This window comes from Talpa europaea (genome assembly GCF_964194135.1).
Source record: "Talpa europaea genome assembly, chromosome: 6".
Classification (NCBI taxonomy): domain Eukaryota; kingdom Metazoa; phylum Chordata; class Mammalia; order Eulipotyphla; family Talpidae; genus Talpa; species Talpa europaea.
Window position 1 is genome coordinate 23456501 of NC_140072.1, and position 14406 is coordinate 23470906.

Below are 14406 nucleotides of genomic sequence, written 5' to 3' on the forward strand. Positions count from 1 at the left end.
CCTGACATTGCTCCAGGAATTTGCAACTGGCTGCTCTCTCTCACCCTAGTCCTTGCACCAAGATCCTTGGTCAGGACAGTCACTCTCCTCTGGGCACTCTCTGGCTAGCCAGGTCCTTCATTGTCAGAATAGGGTGTGTGGAGCTAAATGTAACTCCAAGAGGCACTCAGAGTAACTACCCTGGGAAAGGTCTTTCTCCTTTCTCATTCTGGACAAAATCACTTTCACTTATGTACACACTAGACATTTGGTAGCCACATCACACACGGTCACACACAGAGTTTACTCACACAAATAAATCAACAGCAACAACTCACTGTCTTAAGATCACCTCTAGGTTGTCTTCCATTTCTCACACTGACATACATGATTTTCAGTAGTAAAACTGTATGATTTTTCATCAATCCTTATTATACTCTTTGAGTGAAGTGGTCACTGTCTTTTTAGCCCATGTAAAACTTCGTCATTTGCAACTTGTACCTTGATATCATACATTGAAGAAATTTCCCCCTTGAAACCTTCTTCAAAATGTGTTTGGATCATGAAAAATCTGCTTTGGTGTGGGTAGTTGTCCTTGGGGCATATGTGAGCCCTAATGTTGGTCTCCGGTTATACTGTCCTAGCCCCCTGCTACCAAAAGCCTGACAGCCAGCTGGTGATATATAGAGAGGTTCTTCACCATGTAGCAAGGCTTGAATTAGTGAGGAGACTCAATACTTGGAGCCTACTGTGCCTGGGCTCCTACATGGGTAGTAAAATGTAGTTTAATCCTAGAGACTTGTCTTTAGCTTTCATTCTACCTCCCTGGATAAAGGCACTGGATAGCAACACCACTGTGCATGAAATAGGAGTCCATGATGGCTATATATTTCCAAATTGGACTGCTGACTTGTTCTTAGGTGGAGAGGACACCTATGTAGGACTTCTTAATCTCTACTTCCAAATAGAGGCAGTGATGGAAGCACTCTGCCCCACAGGACCAGTGCCAGTTTCAGCCCATACTTGGGGGATTAGGACAGGTGACCCATGACAATATTGGAAGGGACATGAGGACACACACTCTCAGTGAAGACCTTTCAGCCCTATCTGGAACAAATGAACCTATGGGTGAAATTTTCCACAAAGAACAGAATGCTTCCCAGCTTAGGTCATTATGGAATTGGTAAGGATGGTTAATACAGTTCAAGAAGAATCTAATTTAAAAGAAATATTTCTCAGCAAATATAGCCACTGCAACAACAAACAGATCCAGTGAGGAGCTCTAGCTCCATGCAAATTAGATAATTAGCAAAGCAAAACAGTTTAAATGTGAGTGCTTAGCCTCTCTTCTAAGAATTCTATATGGACAGAGTGTTCCTAAATGATTAGAGTTTGATATAATTGGTTGTGTGTGTTTTTGCTCTGTAATTTGTTTTCTGCAAAATAACTCCATGTCATGCTAAGAATCTTGAAATCTCTATATTAGTTATTGGTTATAAGATGAACAGAATTCTAGAATCCTGTAATAGAAACACCTTCCCTGCAGGCTTGAGCACCTAACAAAATAAGCCTTCAACAAGTAGCATAGACACTAAGCTAGTGTGGATGATCTAGTTATGGTGGGTAGTGTCGGGGCACACAAGTTCTAAGACTGGCTTGCGACCTCTGATAACACTTTGTAAATATCAGCAGCTGTCTGAATTAGCCTGCTAGAGTGTGGGAAGCCGAGCCTTGGAGGAACTGTTTGGTCAGCAACAGCCCTGTCATTTTTCAACAAACAAATCAATATTATGTTCTAGGAAAATGTTGAAATTCAAATACAAAGTAGATAGGTACAAAGACTGCCTGCATGCAGAGAGGTATAAGATTCTCTTAAGATGCTTCTGTGATTAAGCTGTGAATTCAAATTCACTTTCCAAGGGCTGACCTTTATGCACATTGGGTAAACACATACCTCCCATTTAATCATCATCTCGGCAATCTGATAAAATGGTCTTATTTTCTCCATTTTAAAATGAAACCAACACTCAGAGTTTGAGATTTAAAAATCTTATTACTTCAGAGCAATTACACGACCCATTGTTTCTAGGAAAAAAAAAATCTCTGTAATTTGTCCATCAAAAATCCATTTGGATAAAATCTAAGCTCATCTGGCATGGCTTTTATGAAAAAGTATAATTAGGAAATAACTATGCTCCTTAAAATAACACTTTGCATATAACATCACGTATAAAATAGTGATACTCTTTCCGAGACCAATGGTTCTACTGGTCTCGGTCTACCAATGGTCTTCTTTCTAAAGTCTGGTTTTCTTATGAACTTCAGGAAAATCCTTGACTAGTGGTTTATTGGTCCCTCTGAGGAGGGACCTATGAACTGAGATCTGACGGTGAGAATGTATAGGTGCGCAGGGCTTCAGTTTATTGGAGGAGGTCCTTTCCAATATGGCTGCTTTCCTGGCTTTAGGAGCAACTAAAGTGTCTTTGTTCTGCTCACGTTCTGATCTTTGATTGGATTGTGAGTTGATTTGCCAGCAAAGTGGTGCTGAAAGTTCAGTATCTGAGATTCTAATCATGGCCTCCACTTGCACGACACAGAATGATTGCAATTACTCAGGGCCCCCCACATCTGCTTGTCCCTCCTTCCTTTTCTCGGTATGATTTTCAATGAGATCTCAGTAAATAAAGTTCACTATCAACAAAGAGACTTCCATCACTTACATGTTCTTGGGCACCTCACAGATTCACTGTGGTGATTCTCTATAACTTTGTCTTTGATGCTTTTGGAAAGATAAATGAAAATTTTAAGAGAAGCTATATGCTTACATGTAGTGAAGTCCATTTTGGATGTCAGGATTAGCGCATTAGTGGAATTCAGAGGGAGCATGTTCATTTTCTTACTGCTCGTGAAGACTTTTTTTTTTTTTGAGTGTAGGATGGCTGAGGTGGATGTTGATAATCAAGTTTGTTTCTCTGTCATTGCTTTTTAATTTCACATAAGTAATGATGCTGCATTGAGGTGTTATGGTATTTCTTTATATAAACCATTGAAAAAAATATCTTTCTCTCTCATCAATAAGTCATTACTTGTATTCATTATTTGATTAAGGCATAGTGCCAATCCTATTAAGTTTATAGATTTGAACTCGAAGAATATTTCAGGTGACTATTTTGTAACACAAGCCTAGGCTAAACCTAACCCAATATCTCTCATAAATCTTCAAAGGGAATGGACTAGTTTCCTCAGTGAATAGTTATTAATAATTTATGTGTTCTAGGCATTGCAAAGACAGACAGACAAGACCCCTGAGGGCTTCATTTCTGGCAATAAGAAAATTTCAGATCGTGATATGGGCTATAAAGACAAAGAAGTCAGGTAACATGATAGTGATGGGGCTGCTTGGGAAATCCCTCTGAGGAGGGACTTATGAACTAAGATCTGACGGTAAGAATGTATGGGTGTGAGGAAAGCCACCCCTGCCAGGAATTGCCTTGTACACAAACTCTGCAGCAAGAGAAAGCGTGAAGAATAGAAATAAGCCTACACCTGCGGGCATTATTAGATTCTGGGAGGCACAGGTGAGACAAGACGGAAAGAAGACTGACTTTGGAATCAGAACCAGTGGCCAGGTATGAAGCCCAACTTCTGTCTCCCTGTCTCATGAAAGGGGCCATGAATACCTACTGCACAGGTGGGTTCACGTGATCACAAAGCTACTGTTCACCCATGGAGGTGCCATGCACGCATTCAGTGCCGCAGGGCCACTAAGTTGTTGGCCCAGCAATTTCAGTCTTTGCTTCCCATGATCATGTCACAGGAGGCCAGAGTTCTTTAGGTAACACCAGGCACAAGATAAGGGCAAATGCTTTGCTTCCACTAAGGCCAACTCCAGAAGAAAATGTGAGCACAGCTGCACACTATTGAGAACCTTGTATTCTAAAGCAGTTTCTGTGTGATGTGGGGTAAAACACTCTCCCTCTCTGATCTCCATTTCCTGTTTATCAAAGTAAGGAGCAGTTAGAATAATGAATCAGTAAGCAACTTTTCAGGTCCATGCCAGGATGCTGGCCTGAAATGCTCTACCAGGATTCAAGACAACGCTCAAGGCGGACACTATGAACTGCTGGCGAGCCAGGAAAGAGGCACAGGTGGGGTGTGTGTGTGTTGACCCTGTCGGTTCAGGCAAGTGACTTTTGATGGCAGAGGTCAGAATGACAAGGTCTTTATCAAGAAGGCAGGCTGTGAACACAAAAATTAATGCTGCAAGTCACTTTTATGAGGCTCCTCTGTGTGTGTGGGGGGTGGGAGGGTAGGGAGTGTTTTCTCCTCCTTTTACCTCTTTGGATTATGCTGAAATGTTTTCCTCCACTGAATACTGTGTACAAAGGCTCCTGCCTGAGGCTGAAAAGCCCCCCCCATGCCTTGTGCACTGATTTGTAAGCAACAACTAAAACTGTATTCACATAGCAGCAGCTGATGCCAACAAAAGAACTACTGGATCCAGTGATGGCGCATTGTTTGCAAAGCGGAGCTGCTGCTTCTCCAGACAAAAGCCGCATTAGAGACGTGACTTCAGGCTTACAAGTAAGAGCGCTGAATCATTCTGGAACCCTTCAACATAGCGTTTTCCTCAAGATTTTGTAATAAGCAATTTACGAGAAAAACAGCCCAACCAGCCAATATTCTTTTCAGACATATCAGCTAAAAGAACATCCAGGGGCCAGAAAATAATTGCTTGTTTCTCCTGCCCTCGTGGACACCATCCCCTGTGGAGATGACCTCCCTCACTCCAAAATTGGGCTTGAATCTACCTGATTCAACATTTTGACAAATTAAAGTTGATATATATTCATTCTAGATTTGTTTTGCCTACCTATCAATATGGCCCTAGAATATCTCCCATAAATAACTTTCTCTCTGGTACTGTCATTCTCTTTCTTACTCATGCTCCTTATTTTCCTTCTATCTCAGTTAGGATCATGATTATCAGCTAAATAACAGTAAAAATTCACTGAGAAAATTGACAGAAAGTGCCATTTTAATTATAGATTTGCATATTCAATTTGCACATGCAAAAATAAATATGTTTTATGTGTACAAATATGGGCATATATGTATTTGCATGACCTATGGCTATGCATTTACTCTTGTGAATTACACATGCCTGGAACTCTTTTATAACGTGGTCATGCTGTGTGTGTATCCATTTACATAGAGTTTTGTTTCTAGATCTGATGTGGTGGTATGATGGAGTGGAAACAGGCTTTCAAATCAGTTACCTGTGGGCTGGAAAACATTGATTCATATCTAAATTCATTTATCCTTTACTCAAGAATAATCAATGCCAAACACTGTCTAGATATCAAAGAAATAGTGGTAAACAGGACATACATGCTGTTGCTTAACAAAAGGAATTTTAATTTTGATTATTTCTACTTCTGAGAGGATTTCAGAAGATTGGTACCTATTAATAGAGTATAAGATAATTCAAGGTAAAATAGGACAAAAATATCTGAATTAAGCAGATGCTCTCAGAACTGAGCTGAGTGAACTTTGAACACTTGGGCAAATAATAATTGACTAAACTTTTAATGGTCAAAGCAAATAGGAAAGCACTGAATTATATTGCTAAGATTTTCTAATTACAGAGATGATAAACATTAATTTGCTGGAAAAACAAAACATCTTTAAGCTAAAAGAGGTTTTCCTTAAATGTAGTAAGTGACATCATAAATAACTAACTTTAAGGAAAGATAACAGAATACTTTTCAATTACATTAAAGGTAAAAATTAGAATTCTATCTAAATCATAATACAGTGAGAGTAGTTTTCAAAGGGGCTCTGATAATAAGTTAAAGAAGCTTTACTTTCTGGTATTTAATTCAAAGTGAGGGAGAGCAGCTACTGAATTTATCTAATGTGACCATTAGACAGTGTGTCTTAGGCATTAGATGTCTTAAATTAGCTTTGGCCAAGTCAGTATAATTACCCAATTTATCTAACATGTACTCTGGGGCAGATATTTTATCTTGATTAAAGTCAGAGGCTTGAATTTCAAATATCAGTACCAAGGAAAGCAAGTTGACATTTATGACTGAAAATTAAGGGTCCTTTAGAGAACAATTTCATATTTCTGTGTTCCAAACACATCTATTCCAATTCCCTAATTTTTCAGGTGAGGTTAGATCTATATAACTAGTTGGGAGCTCTTCGACCATTTGAACACAAGACTCCAGAGAAGCCAAACATTTCAATATGTAATTTTTACATTAAATGACTTATCATTCATATTATATGCACTCTGTAAAACAAAATGTGAATTTTAGCTATTACTGGAAAAAGGAACAAAAGCTAAGTTGGATGACAGCTGTGTTTCTTACATCTCCTGTTAGAAATTAAAATAATTGATACTCCTATTAGTTCAAGCATGCCAGTGACTCAAAGCATGCAAAACATACTTGAATAACCAATAATACCACAGGGGAACACCAGGAGCTTGGAAAAAAATGGGCATTGACTCCATTTTGTTTCAGAAGACCTGACTTAATTTCTAGCAGCAGATATAAATATAATTCCAAAATCACAAAAAGAATTGGAAGTCCTAGTCCCTGTAAGTTTCTCATGATGGGATTAAAGGCCTTGGAGTGGCTAAACCTGTTCACTTTTCATGACTAATATTTTTTCTGATGCTTCTGTACTTCAGTCTAAAAACTTACAGAGCAATTCCCAAATATGTAACTGAGAGTAACTAACCATGTGTAACTGAGAGTAAAAGGCTTCACCTTCATCCCCTTTGTCTTGCATTAACTCATCTGAAAAGGAGCCATTTAAGACATGAATTAAAGTTGTAGGAAAGACAACTAGGGTCACACTACAAGCTTACCAGCTTTGGACTCACAAAGATGGGATTTCATATTCTAGTTAGCCATTTACCAGCTGTGACCTTAAATAAGTTATATATCCACTCTGGACCACTGCATTCTCAACAGTAAACTGCTTAAATGGGACTTTCATGTGACCCAGAGTTAACACATTAAGTAATGAGAGTGTCTCCTCGGTAAAGATGTTCAATAATAGAGGAGATGCTAGAAAGATTTTTGCTTAGACCAGATTGCTAGCAATCCTTTGAAACTTATTTGAGGTACCATTTTTATTATTTATTATTTAGGACTTACAGATTGGATCAAACTTTAGGTTGACAGTATTTTCAAGTGAATTATCCCGGGCACCACTGAGTTGACAGCTTTTCTATTAAATAATTCAATTTAATTGAGAGCATTCATTACTCCATACAGTATGAACTACTGATGGCAGAGCAAGCCCTGAACTGAACTGGTCTCCATGTTGCCTCAGCAGGCTCAGAAGCCCTTGCATTCCACTTTGTTTAGCTGAAGTAGGGTCACTGATGGGATCTACTGTGAAATGAGGTGAGTGTGGCCAGACCAGCTGCAACTACTGATCTGGCCTCTTTTTCAGTGCCTGCCCTTCTAGAGGATTCCATGGCATTTCTGTGCTCCACCTAAGGAGCAGGAAGAAAACAAGGCACTTTCGAATCACCATCTCAGTTTGTTGGAGGCTACAGTTTGAAGAAAATCTCACTCCTCTCCTTTTGGGAGAATAGAAGGTGACTGTAAGCTGTCTTTGTACCAAATGTTTAATGTAGGCAAGCCTGGTAGGCGGGCAGGCTGTGCGTCCCTACTGCTGACACCCAGGCACACTGGCACAGCTCTCAGTCTGTAGTGCTGGGTGGGATCTTAGAGTTCACCCCTCCAGCCCACTCATTCCACTGATGGTTACACTCAAATTCAGAAAGTTAGGTACTTGGCCAAGCTTTTTTTTTCTTTGCCACTTTTGAAGGGTCCTTCATTATGTGAGTATTGATACTACATCAGGTATGTATCCAGGATCTATGTAAAAGTGAAAAATTTCAGAAAAATCCTTAGTGCTGGATACTTAAAATGATCAAGTAAAAAGGAGGGCAATAGTTGAATTTTTTTGAAAGCAAATCACAGATTATTAGGTAAGGAAAGTCTATGTATTCACGTAGGAAGTTCAGCATCTTCTCTAAAGAACTACAAATGAGGCTTTAGGGGAATTAAATATGAAGGGAAGAAAACCTTTCAGACTTCAAATTGCAACTGAATTACCCAAATAGCTAGATTTATGTCCTATAAGGTGCATGTCCTTGTGTGTGTGATTTGTGTCTCTCTGTGTGTACACATGTGCTTGTACGTGTCTCTGCTCATGTTTGCGCAAACCCATGCATATATGTGTATATGCATGTGTGTATCTGGTGTGTCCTCAGGCCCAAGGCAATGCAAGGGGATCCACTCTTCACACTAGAGAGAACCCTGGCTTGTTTGTAGCTGGTACTATTGGTGCCAGTTTTGCTTCTTGAGCAAGTTACATAGCTTTTCTGACAGTTTTCTCAGCTATGAAGTGGCACATGTACTTGCACAAAACCAGTGTTTTTAGTCACTTAGTCATTTTAGTAATTAAACTGAATACTGCATTTTATACAAGATTTGGATATATTTTACTGTGAAATCTTCAAGATGATTTGCCCCCCAAACAACCAATTATGATACCCAAATATATAGACAGGCCTTGTGAAATACATGTATTACTTGGATTTATCTTGACAGCAACTCCATCTACATTTGCCATAGGAGATAACTGAGATTTTGAGATGAAGTAGTCTGCCGAGTGACCCAGGGATTTTTGGAGATCTGGGACACAAACCAAAATCTGACTCCAAAGCTGAGCTGGCTATGGCTCTCCCCTTTACCTTGCCATGGCCAAGGACTGGTGTGAACAACAGCAGTGTGGATGTGATGGACTTGACATTGATATCTTGGTTCTCATTACCCAATCAGTGCTTGCCCTCTTCTCTGACACCCCCACCAGTACACAATTTCTTAAAGTAAACCCTCTATTCTGCCTAAGTGGAGACACTAGGGGAATGAGGCATGGGGTGCATTCAAACTGGGCATGCAGCGAGTGTTAGCTTCACTTAGAGGTACCTCTGCCTGGCACATCTGAAAAGCAATGATGGTATTGGACTTGCCTTGGAAGTTTCTGACAGCCATGTAACAGCTGCATGTTACTGCTCCTGATATTCTACCCAGGAAGCAATAGAAGGAGACCTGCTGGAAACTAACTGCTTAATCCCTACTTAATCTCCAGAGTCTCATAAGTCCTTTAACCCTTCAAACACTGAACTTTAAGAACTTGGTTCACAGAAACATTATGGTCATGGGAACCTGAGTACTGGGCTATGAAATAAATTCATAGAAGGGAAAAGACTGCCAGGGGATAAGCTCAAAACTAGCTTAAATATCAGTGAGAAACAAGCAAAATCATATTTACAAAATAATTATTTTTGCTTAGAAAGATATATAGATTCAATTTTGCACAGAAAATTGCATAGGAAAAAATATCCCAGTAGGGCTATTTGAAAGCAATTTAATATTTTTAATAAGCCAAAACTTTCTGATTCTCAACTACTTAACCATAAAATCTTAAAATCCAATGAAAGTCTGTTTTCAATAAATGCCACTTTACAATTTTTTTTGTCCATTTAGCACCCTAAGAATACTAGAATTATTTAGACACTTAAATTTAATCATAATGACAAATATTGAGCCTTCTAACTGTCCGTCATGTGATTTAGTGCCTATAAAATATAGGTTTGGTTTTCTAATATTTTGTCTCAAAATTGTAAATAAGGCCAATTTACCCCGCAGCCTACAAATTTCCAAGCAATTTTCTCTTATTTCCAAGCAGTCATTTGGAAACACAAAACATAATAGATCTCATGACAACTAAGAACACCAGAGGATTTGAGTTTCGTTCATTTACAGTTCTCTGATGGATGGGCGCAGGTGTTAGCACCACAGCAAGCATTGGAACACTGGCACCAGGAGTGACAAGCTGGTGTCACTCAATGAGACAAGGCGGGGAGCAGCTTGCCTCACTTTGAACTTTCTCAGAAGGGCAATGGACAGCACATTGGATTATTATTTGGTAGATCAGGGCTTTGAGCTGCATGCCAAGGCCATGCTGCCTGGCTGAGACTCAATTATTCCTGTTTAAGGTAGGGATGATCATAATACTTACCTCCTGGGGTTTTGAGCAGAATGAATTCAGCATAGTTTAGGAAATTGTTTGCAAACCCAAACCTGCCTGTTTAAGGAAGAATTAGTATTTTTATAGTTGTTTCTCTGTAGCCTAAGCTACCCAGGTGCATAGCTTTAACCCATTCACAGCACAATCTCCCAGTTTAAAGTTACCCTTTTTCATTGCCATGAGCTGTCATAAAATGCTTGTCCCTGAGAGTTACAAAAATGAATGAATGAAACAACTCAAAGTCACTCCACTTCTAGAAAAGCAAATGTGGCATAAATGTGCTTTCTGATGGAATCTTCTAGACCATCATCCATGGCAGTCCCTACACATACTTCTTGTTCCCTCTGCAGCTTTGCTGTTCTCCACGGTAATCTCACTATCATACATACACACCGTTTATTTGACTTGTTTGTCTAATTGTCTCCTCCCATAGAATATAAGCTCCAATAAGACAGGGGTATTTGTCTGTTTCATTCACTATGGTAGCCCTTGAACCAACGATTGTCACGTACAAAAATGAATGAATGATGTTCAGTATGTGCCCAGGATACAAAATGCTCATGTATTCACAGTCAAAGGAAACTTGGAGACTATTAGGAATGGTTCATTAAGGCTTATGTTGCTTTTAATGTTTCAATTCGACATGTCAAAGCCCATAAACCAATTTGGTTATGCTTAATGTTTACTACTCTTAGGTCTTGTTAACAGTTTCCAATTCAAAGCCATCTTTGTCCTTTCAATTTTTTCTCTAGGAAGAGGGAACATAGCCTCAGATACTGTTCTTATATTTATAGAAAAATACAGCCCCAGTGCGCAATGCCATAGACTGAATATTCACACCCTGGCCTCCAACTCCTACCCCTCAGTGTGATATTTGGAGGTGTGGCTCTTGTAAGATGATGGGAAATGAGCAGAGTCCTCATGATTGTCAGTGTCATTAAAAAAGAGACCCTGGGGAGGTCCCTTAACCCTTCCCCCATGTGAAGACACAAGGAGAAGACAGCTGTCTGTGAACCAAAAGAGGACTTGCATAGATACCAAGTGCATTCACCTTGGCCTTCTAGGCTCTAGGACTGTGAAAAATAAGTGTCTGTTGTTTATAAGCTTCTCAGTTTGTGGTATTTTGTTATAGCAGCCCAATTGGACAAAGACAGGGAATCTCCTCCTCTCTGTTAGAAATTACGTATAAATTTCAAATCTACTCTTCTAAGCAATTACCCACCATTTAATGCTCATAAATTCCTACTGTATACTCAGTTGCAAGAAACCAAAGTGTGATTATAAACAGCACTAATAATAAACAGGCACTTTTTTTTTTAACCACCCTCTGTTCCCACAGCACTTGGGAGATCTGTCAAATTATTCTGTAGCAGATTGGAAAGAGGGGGTTGTGTTAGAAGTCATGGCCCAACTGCTAGTGACGCTGTTTCCATATTTTACAGTTTGGGAATCACTATTTAGGAAACTCTAGCTTTGTTCATTAGCTGCAACAGTAGACAGGAGCCTACGGAGATCTTTAAAGAGAAAGAGACACCATAGAGGGAGCAGAAGAACAGGGAAAAACAATCCCAGGAGACTGTTGCTTTCATGAATCTCTGAGAAGGACTTACTTCTATTTTTATATGACCAGAGTATAAAGAGATGAGGACGAGGCTGGACAGTGCAGGAAAGGGCCACTTCTTTCTATATTTAATTCCCTCAGAAACTGAGGGTATTAAAACATTTGATTTTGTATGATTTTCCTAAATAAAGCTCTACACTTTGCTCAGACAGGAAGAAACAGAATGTGATTCTATTTCCACTTCTAGAGCCAATGCAGACACTTATTTGCTAGACATTGTTGAAGAGAGTGTAAAATGATGCAGATGGCAGTGGTGAGGTGTCTTAATATCCTTTTCCACCGATGATTTTGCTGCTTCCTTCCTGTCCATGGCTTGGCCACTCTGCCTAGCTTTAAGGGAATTTTCTAGATAAAGTCTCATGATTGGCAATCAGGAATTTAGAGACACAAAATTCTTGTCATTTATCTTGTCTGTTTCCAGTATGAAAAATGCAACATCCAAAGAATGTCATGTTTGAAGACATTTGCTTCATCTAGAACATCTGAGTCTCCAAAATGTGCATAAAGGCTAAAAAAAATTTATTTATCTGTTAATTTTCTCATGGAAGTTCTCTGGTGCTATGATATAGACTAAGTGGTCACAGCAGGAAAATCTCACATGGGCCATTGTCATTTCTAACATGTGAGAAAGGCACTCACCAGCGCTGACGGTGATAGCTTCAATAAACTGTTCTCTCCAGCTGTTCGTCCCAACCACAAGGGCTAGGTTTGTCTTCTTAATAAGTTTGTCCACAGTACTCTAGAAAGGTTGAAAAGAAAAAAAGATAATAACTGCTGGGTTGGTTAAGACTTGGTGAAATCTAAGACCTCGCTGATTTTTAAACCCCAGAGTTATATAAAGGGTAGCAGATGTTAGGCTCAGAACAACAGTACTGACATCAAACACTGTTATGATTATGCAAACAAGCATAGTCTTTACTTGGAAACATGCTGAAATGGAAACTTCTTCATAGAAATACAAGCCTCCTTCACTGCCCAATGGCCAATGAAGAGTGGATGTTGCAGATGTTGCAGAAGCCTATCCATTCCCCTTGAATGCTTTATGAACTTTCCTCTTCACTGGCTTCATCTATCGTGTGCTGTCTGCAACCAAATTAATACATGCCCTGCTCAGCATTGTGTATCTGTGAATAACTGGATGTGGCAGGTAGATGATGAAATGAAAAACTATTATTATTGTATTTTTGTTTGTCAAGGAAATGCAACCAGACAGAAGAGTCTCAGGATTGCTGCTGTGTGATCATCAGTAAGTGGATTTTTCTTTGGATTCTGATTTTGTCAGCCTGGTGGCTGTGAGAGAATTCACTCTCACTGGTGCAAAGGAAAGACAAGATGCCAAAAGGAAATCAATGCATATGGCTTAGGGCATGTCGTAATTTACCTTGCACTGAATGTCCTCCTGCTTTGCTAGCCCTGAGTCTTTTGCTTTTCTTTAGACCTTTTTTTTAAGCACTTGGGTTGGTACAATTAGTGCTCTCTAGCTTTGTAAATGTCAGTTAATGTAACAAGAGGAGCAGCCAAGCGTTCACAAGAAAACTAAGTAAGCAGAAGCACCCAAAGCACTACCACAGATCATAGCAACTACAGGGAAGAGGGTCACTCCTAGGACATGAGGCTGCTCTCTCCAGGGAAACTACCACAGTGACTAGTCTACCAAACATCCACACTTACTGTCAGGGCATCCTCGAATTCCCACTAATTGCAAAGAGGCAGAAAACACGTATTATTTGTCTTAAGTCAAAATCTGTATATATGTTTAATGCAGTGTACCTGAGTTGACTATGGTTTGGGAGAGAGAGCGGGCACATTATCAGCTAGCTAGGAGTAAGGAAAATGTGACCTGAAGCTCCTGTACACAAGGCCAGGGCTAACTCAGACCTTCAAGAGTGTCAGTTCCCTAAGTCATTTGAACTGACTTGAAACACTGAGGTGATGATGAACACAAAAGGGCCCAGCTCTAACTGCCTACTCTGTAATTTAAATATCATTCTTGGATAGATTGTTTGTCCTTTGGGCAGTGACCTTTCAGCATCTAGCCTCATGTGTAAAACAACTGGAGTCTCTGAGAATAGCTGTAACCGTCACTGTGCTCGGCTACCTGAACTGGAAGCAGAGGATGAGCATGAGCGTTGGTCCTCTCCACTCAGCCACAATTCCTCAAGCACCCTGAGTGTCTTGGTTGATGTCAATTCAAAGTTCTATGTAGGGTGTCACAAGAAATGTCCTTGAACTTGCCTAACTGCAATGGAAACTTGGGGCAGGCCTCTGTGAAGGAGCCAATGATCCCATCACTGGGTGAGTGGAACAGATAAAGCTCTAGCAGTGAACACAGACTAAAGAACAAAGTTTTAAGATAAACTAAACTACACTTCATATATGTAAAACCCAGGATAGTTGTAAACTTCGTCTGTGGAGACTATAGATGGATAACCTGGGTTCTTCTAGGACTTAATTTACGTCTGTGTCTTTCCTTGACCTATGAGAAGAGGGGCATGAATCAAGAGTAATTTGAAGTTCAGACACCTGAACTTGGACAATGTCATTTATATTTACCTGGAGGTTCCTAAAATGCCAGTGATCAGCTCTTCACTGTTCTACACTTGTGACTGTGACAGCCTCAACCTCAGCAGTGCATGCTAGTCAAGTCAAGTCCTCTCACTTGTAAATGAGAACTCCGT

At 39.8% G+C, this 14406-nt stretch overlaps 1 protein-coding gene across 10 annotated transcripts in view; it reads right to left on the reverse strand.

Annotated features, from left to right (window-relative positions):
• The window catches only part of SLC8A1 (solute carrier family 8 member A1), a gene marked incomplete at both ends in the record, with an annotated part of 289824 nt that overhangs the window by 46475 nt on the left and 228943 nt on the right, over positions 1-14406 (reverse strand). For all 10 annotated transcript variants that reach the window (XM_084235394.1, XM_084235399.1, XM_084235397.1 and 7 more), the window contains one exon: positions 12368-12467. In XM_084235394.1, coding sequence (XP_084091520.1) covers positions 12368-12467 — 100 coding nt within the window. The remainder of the gene's footprint in view (positions 1-12367; positions 12468-14406) is intronic.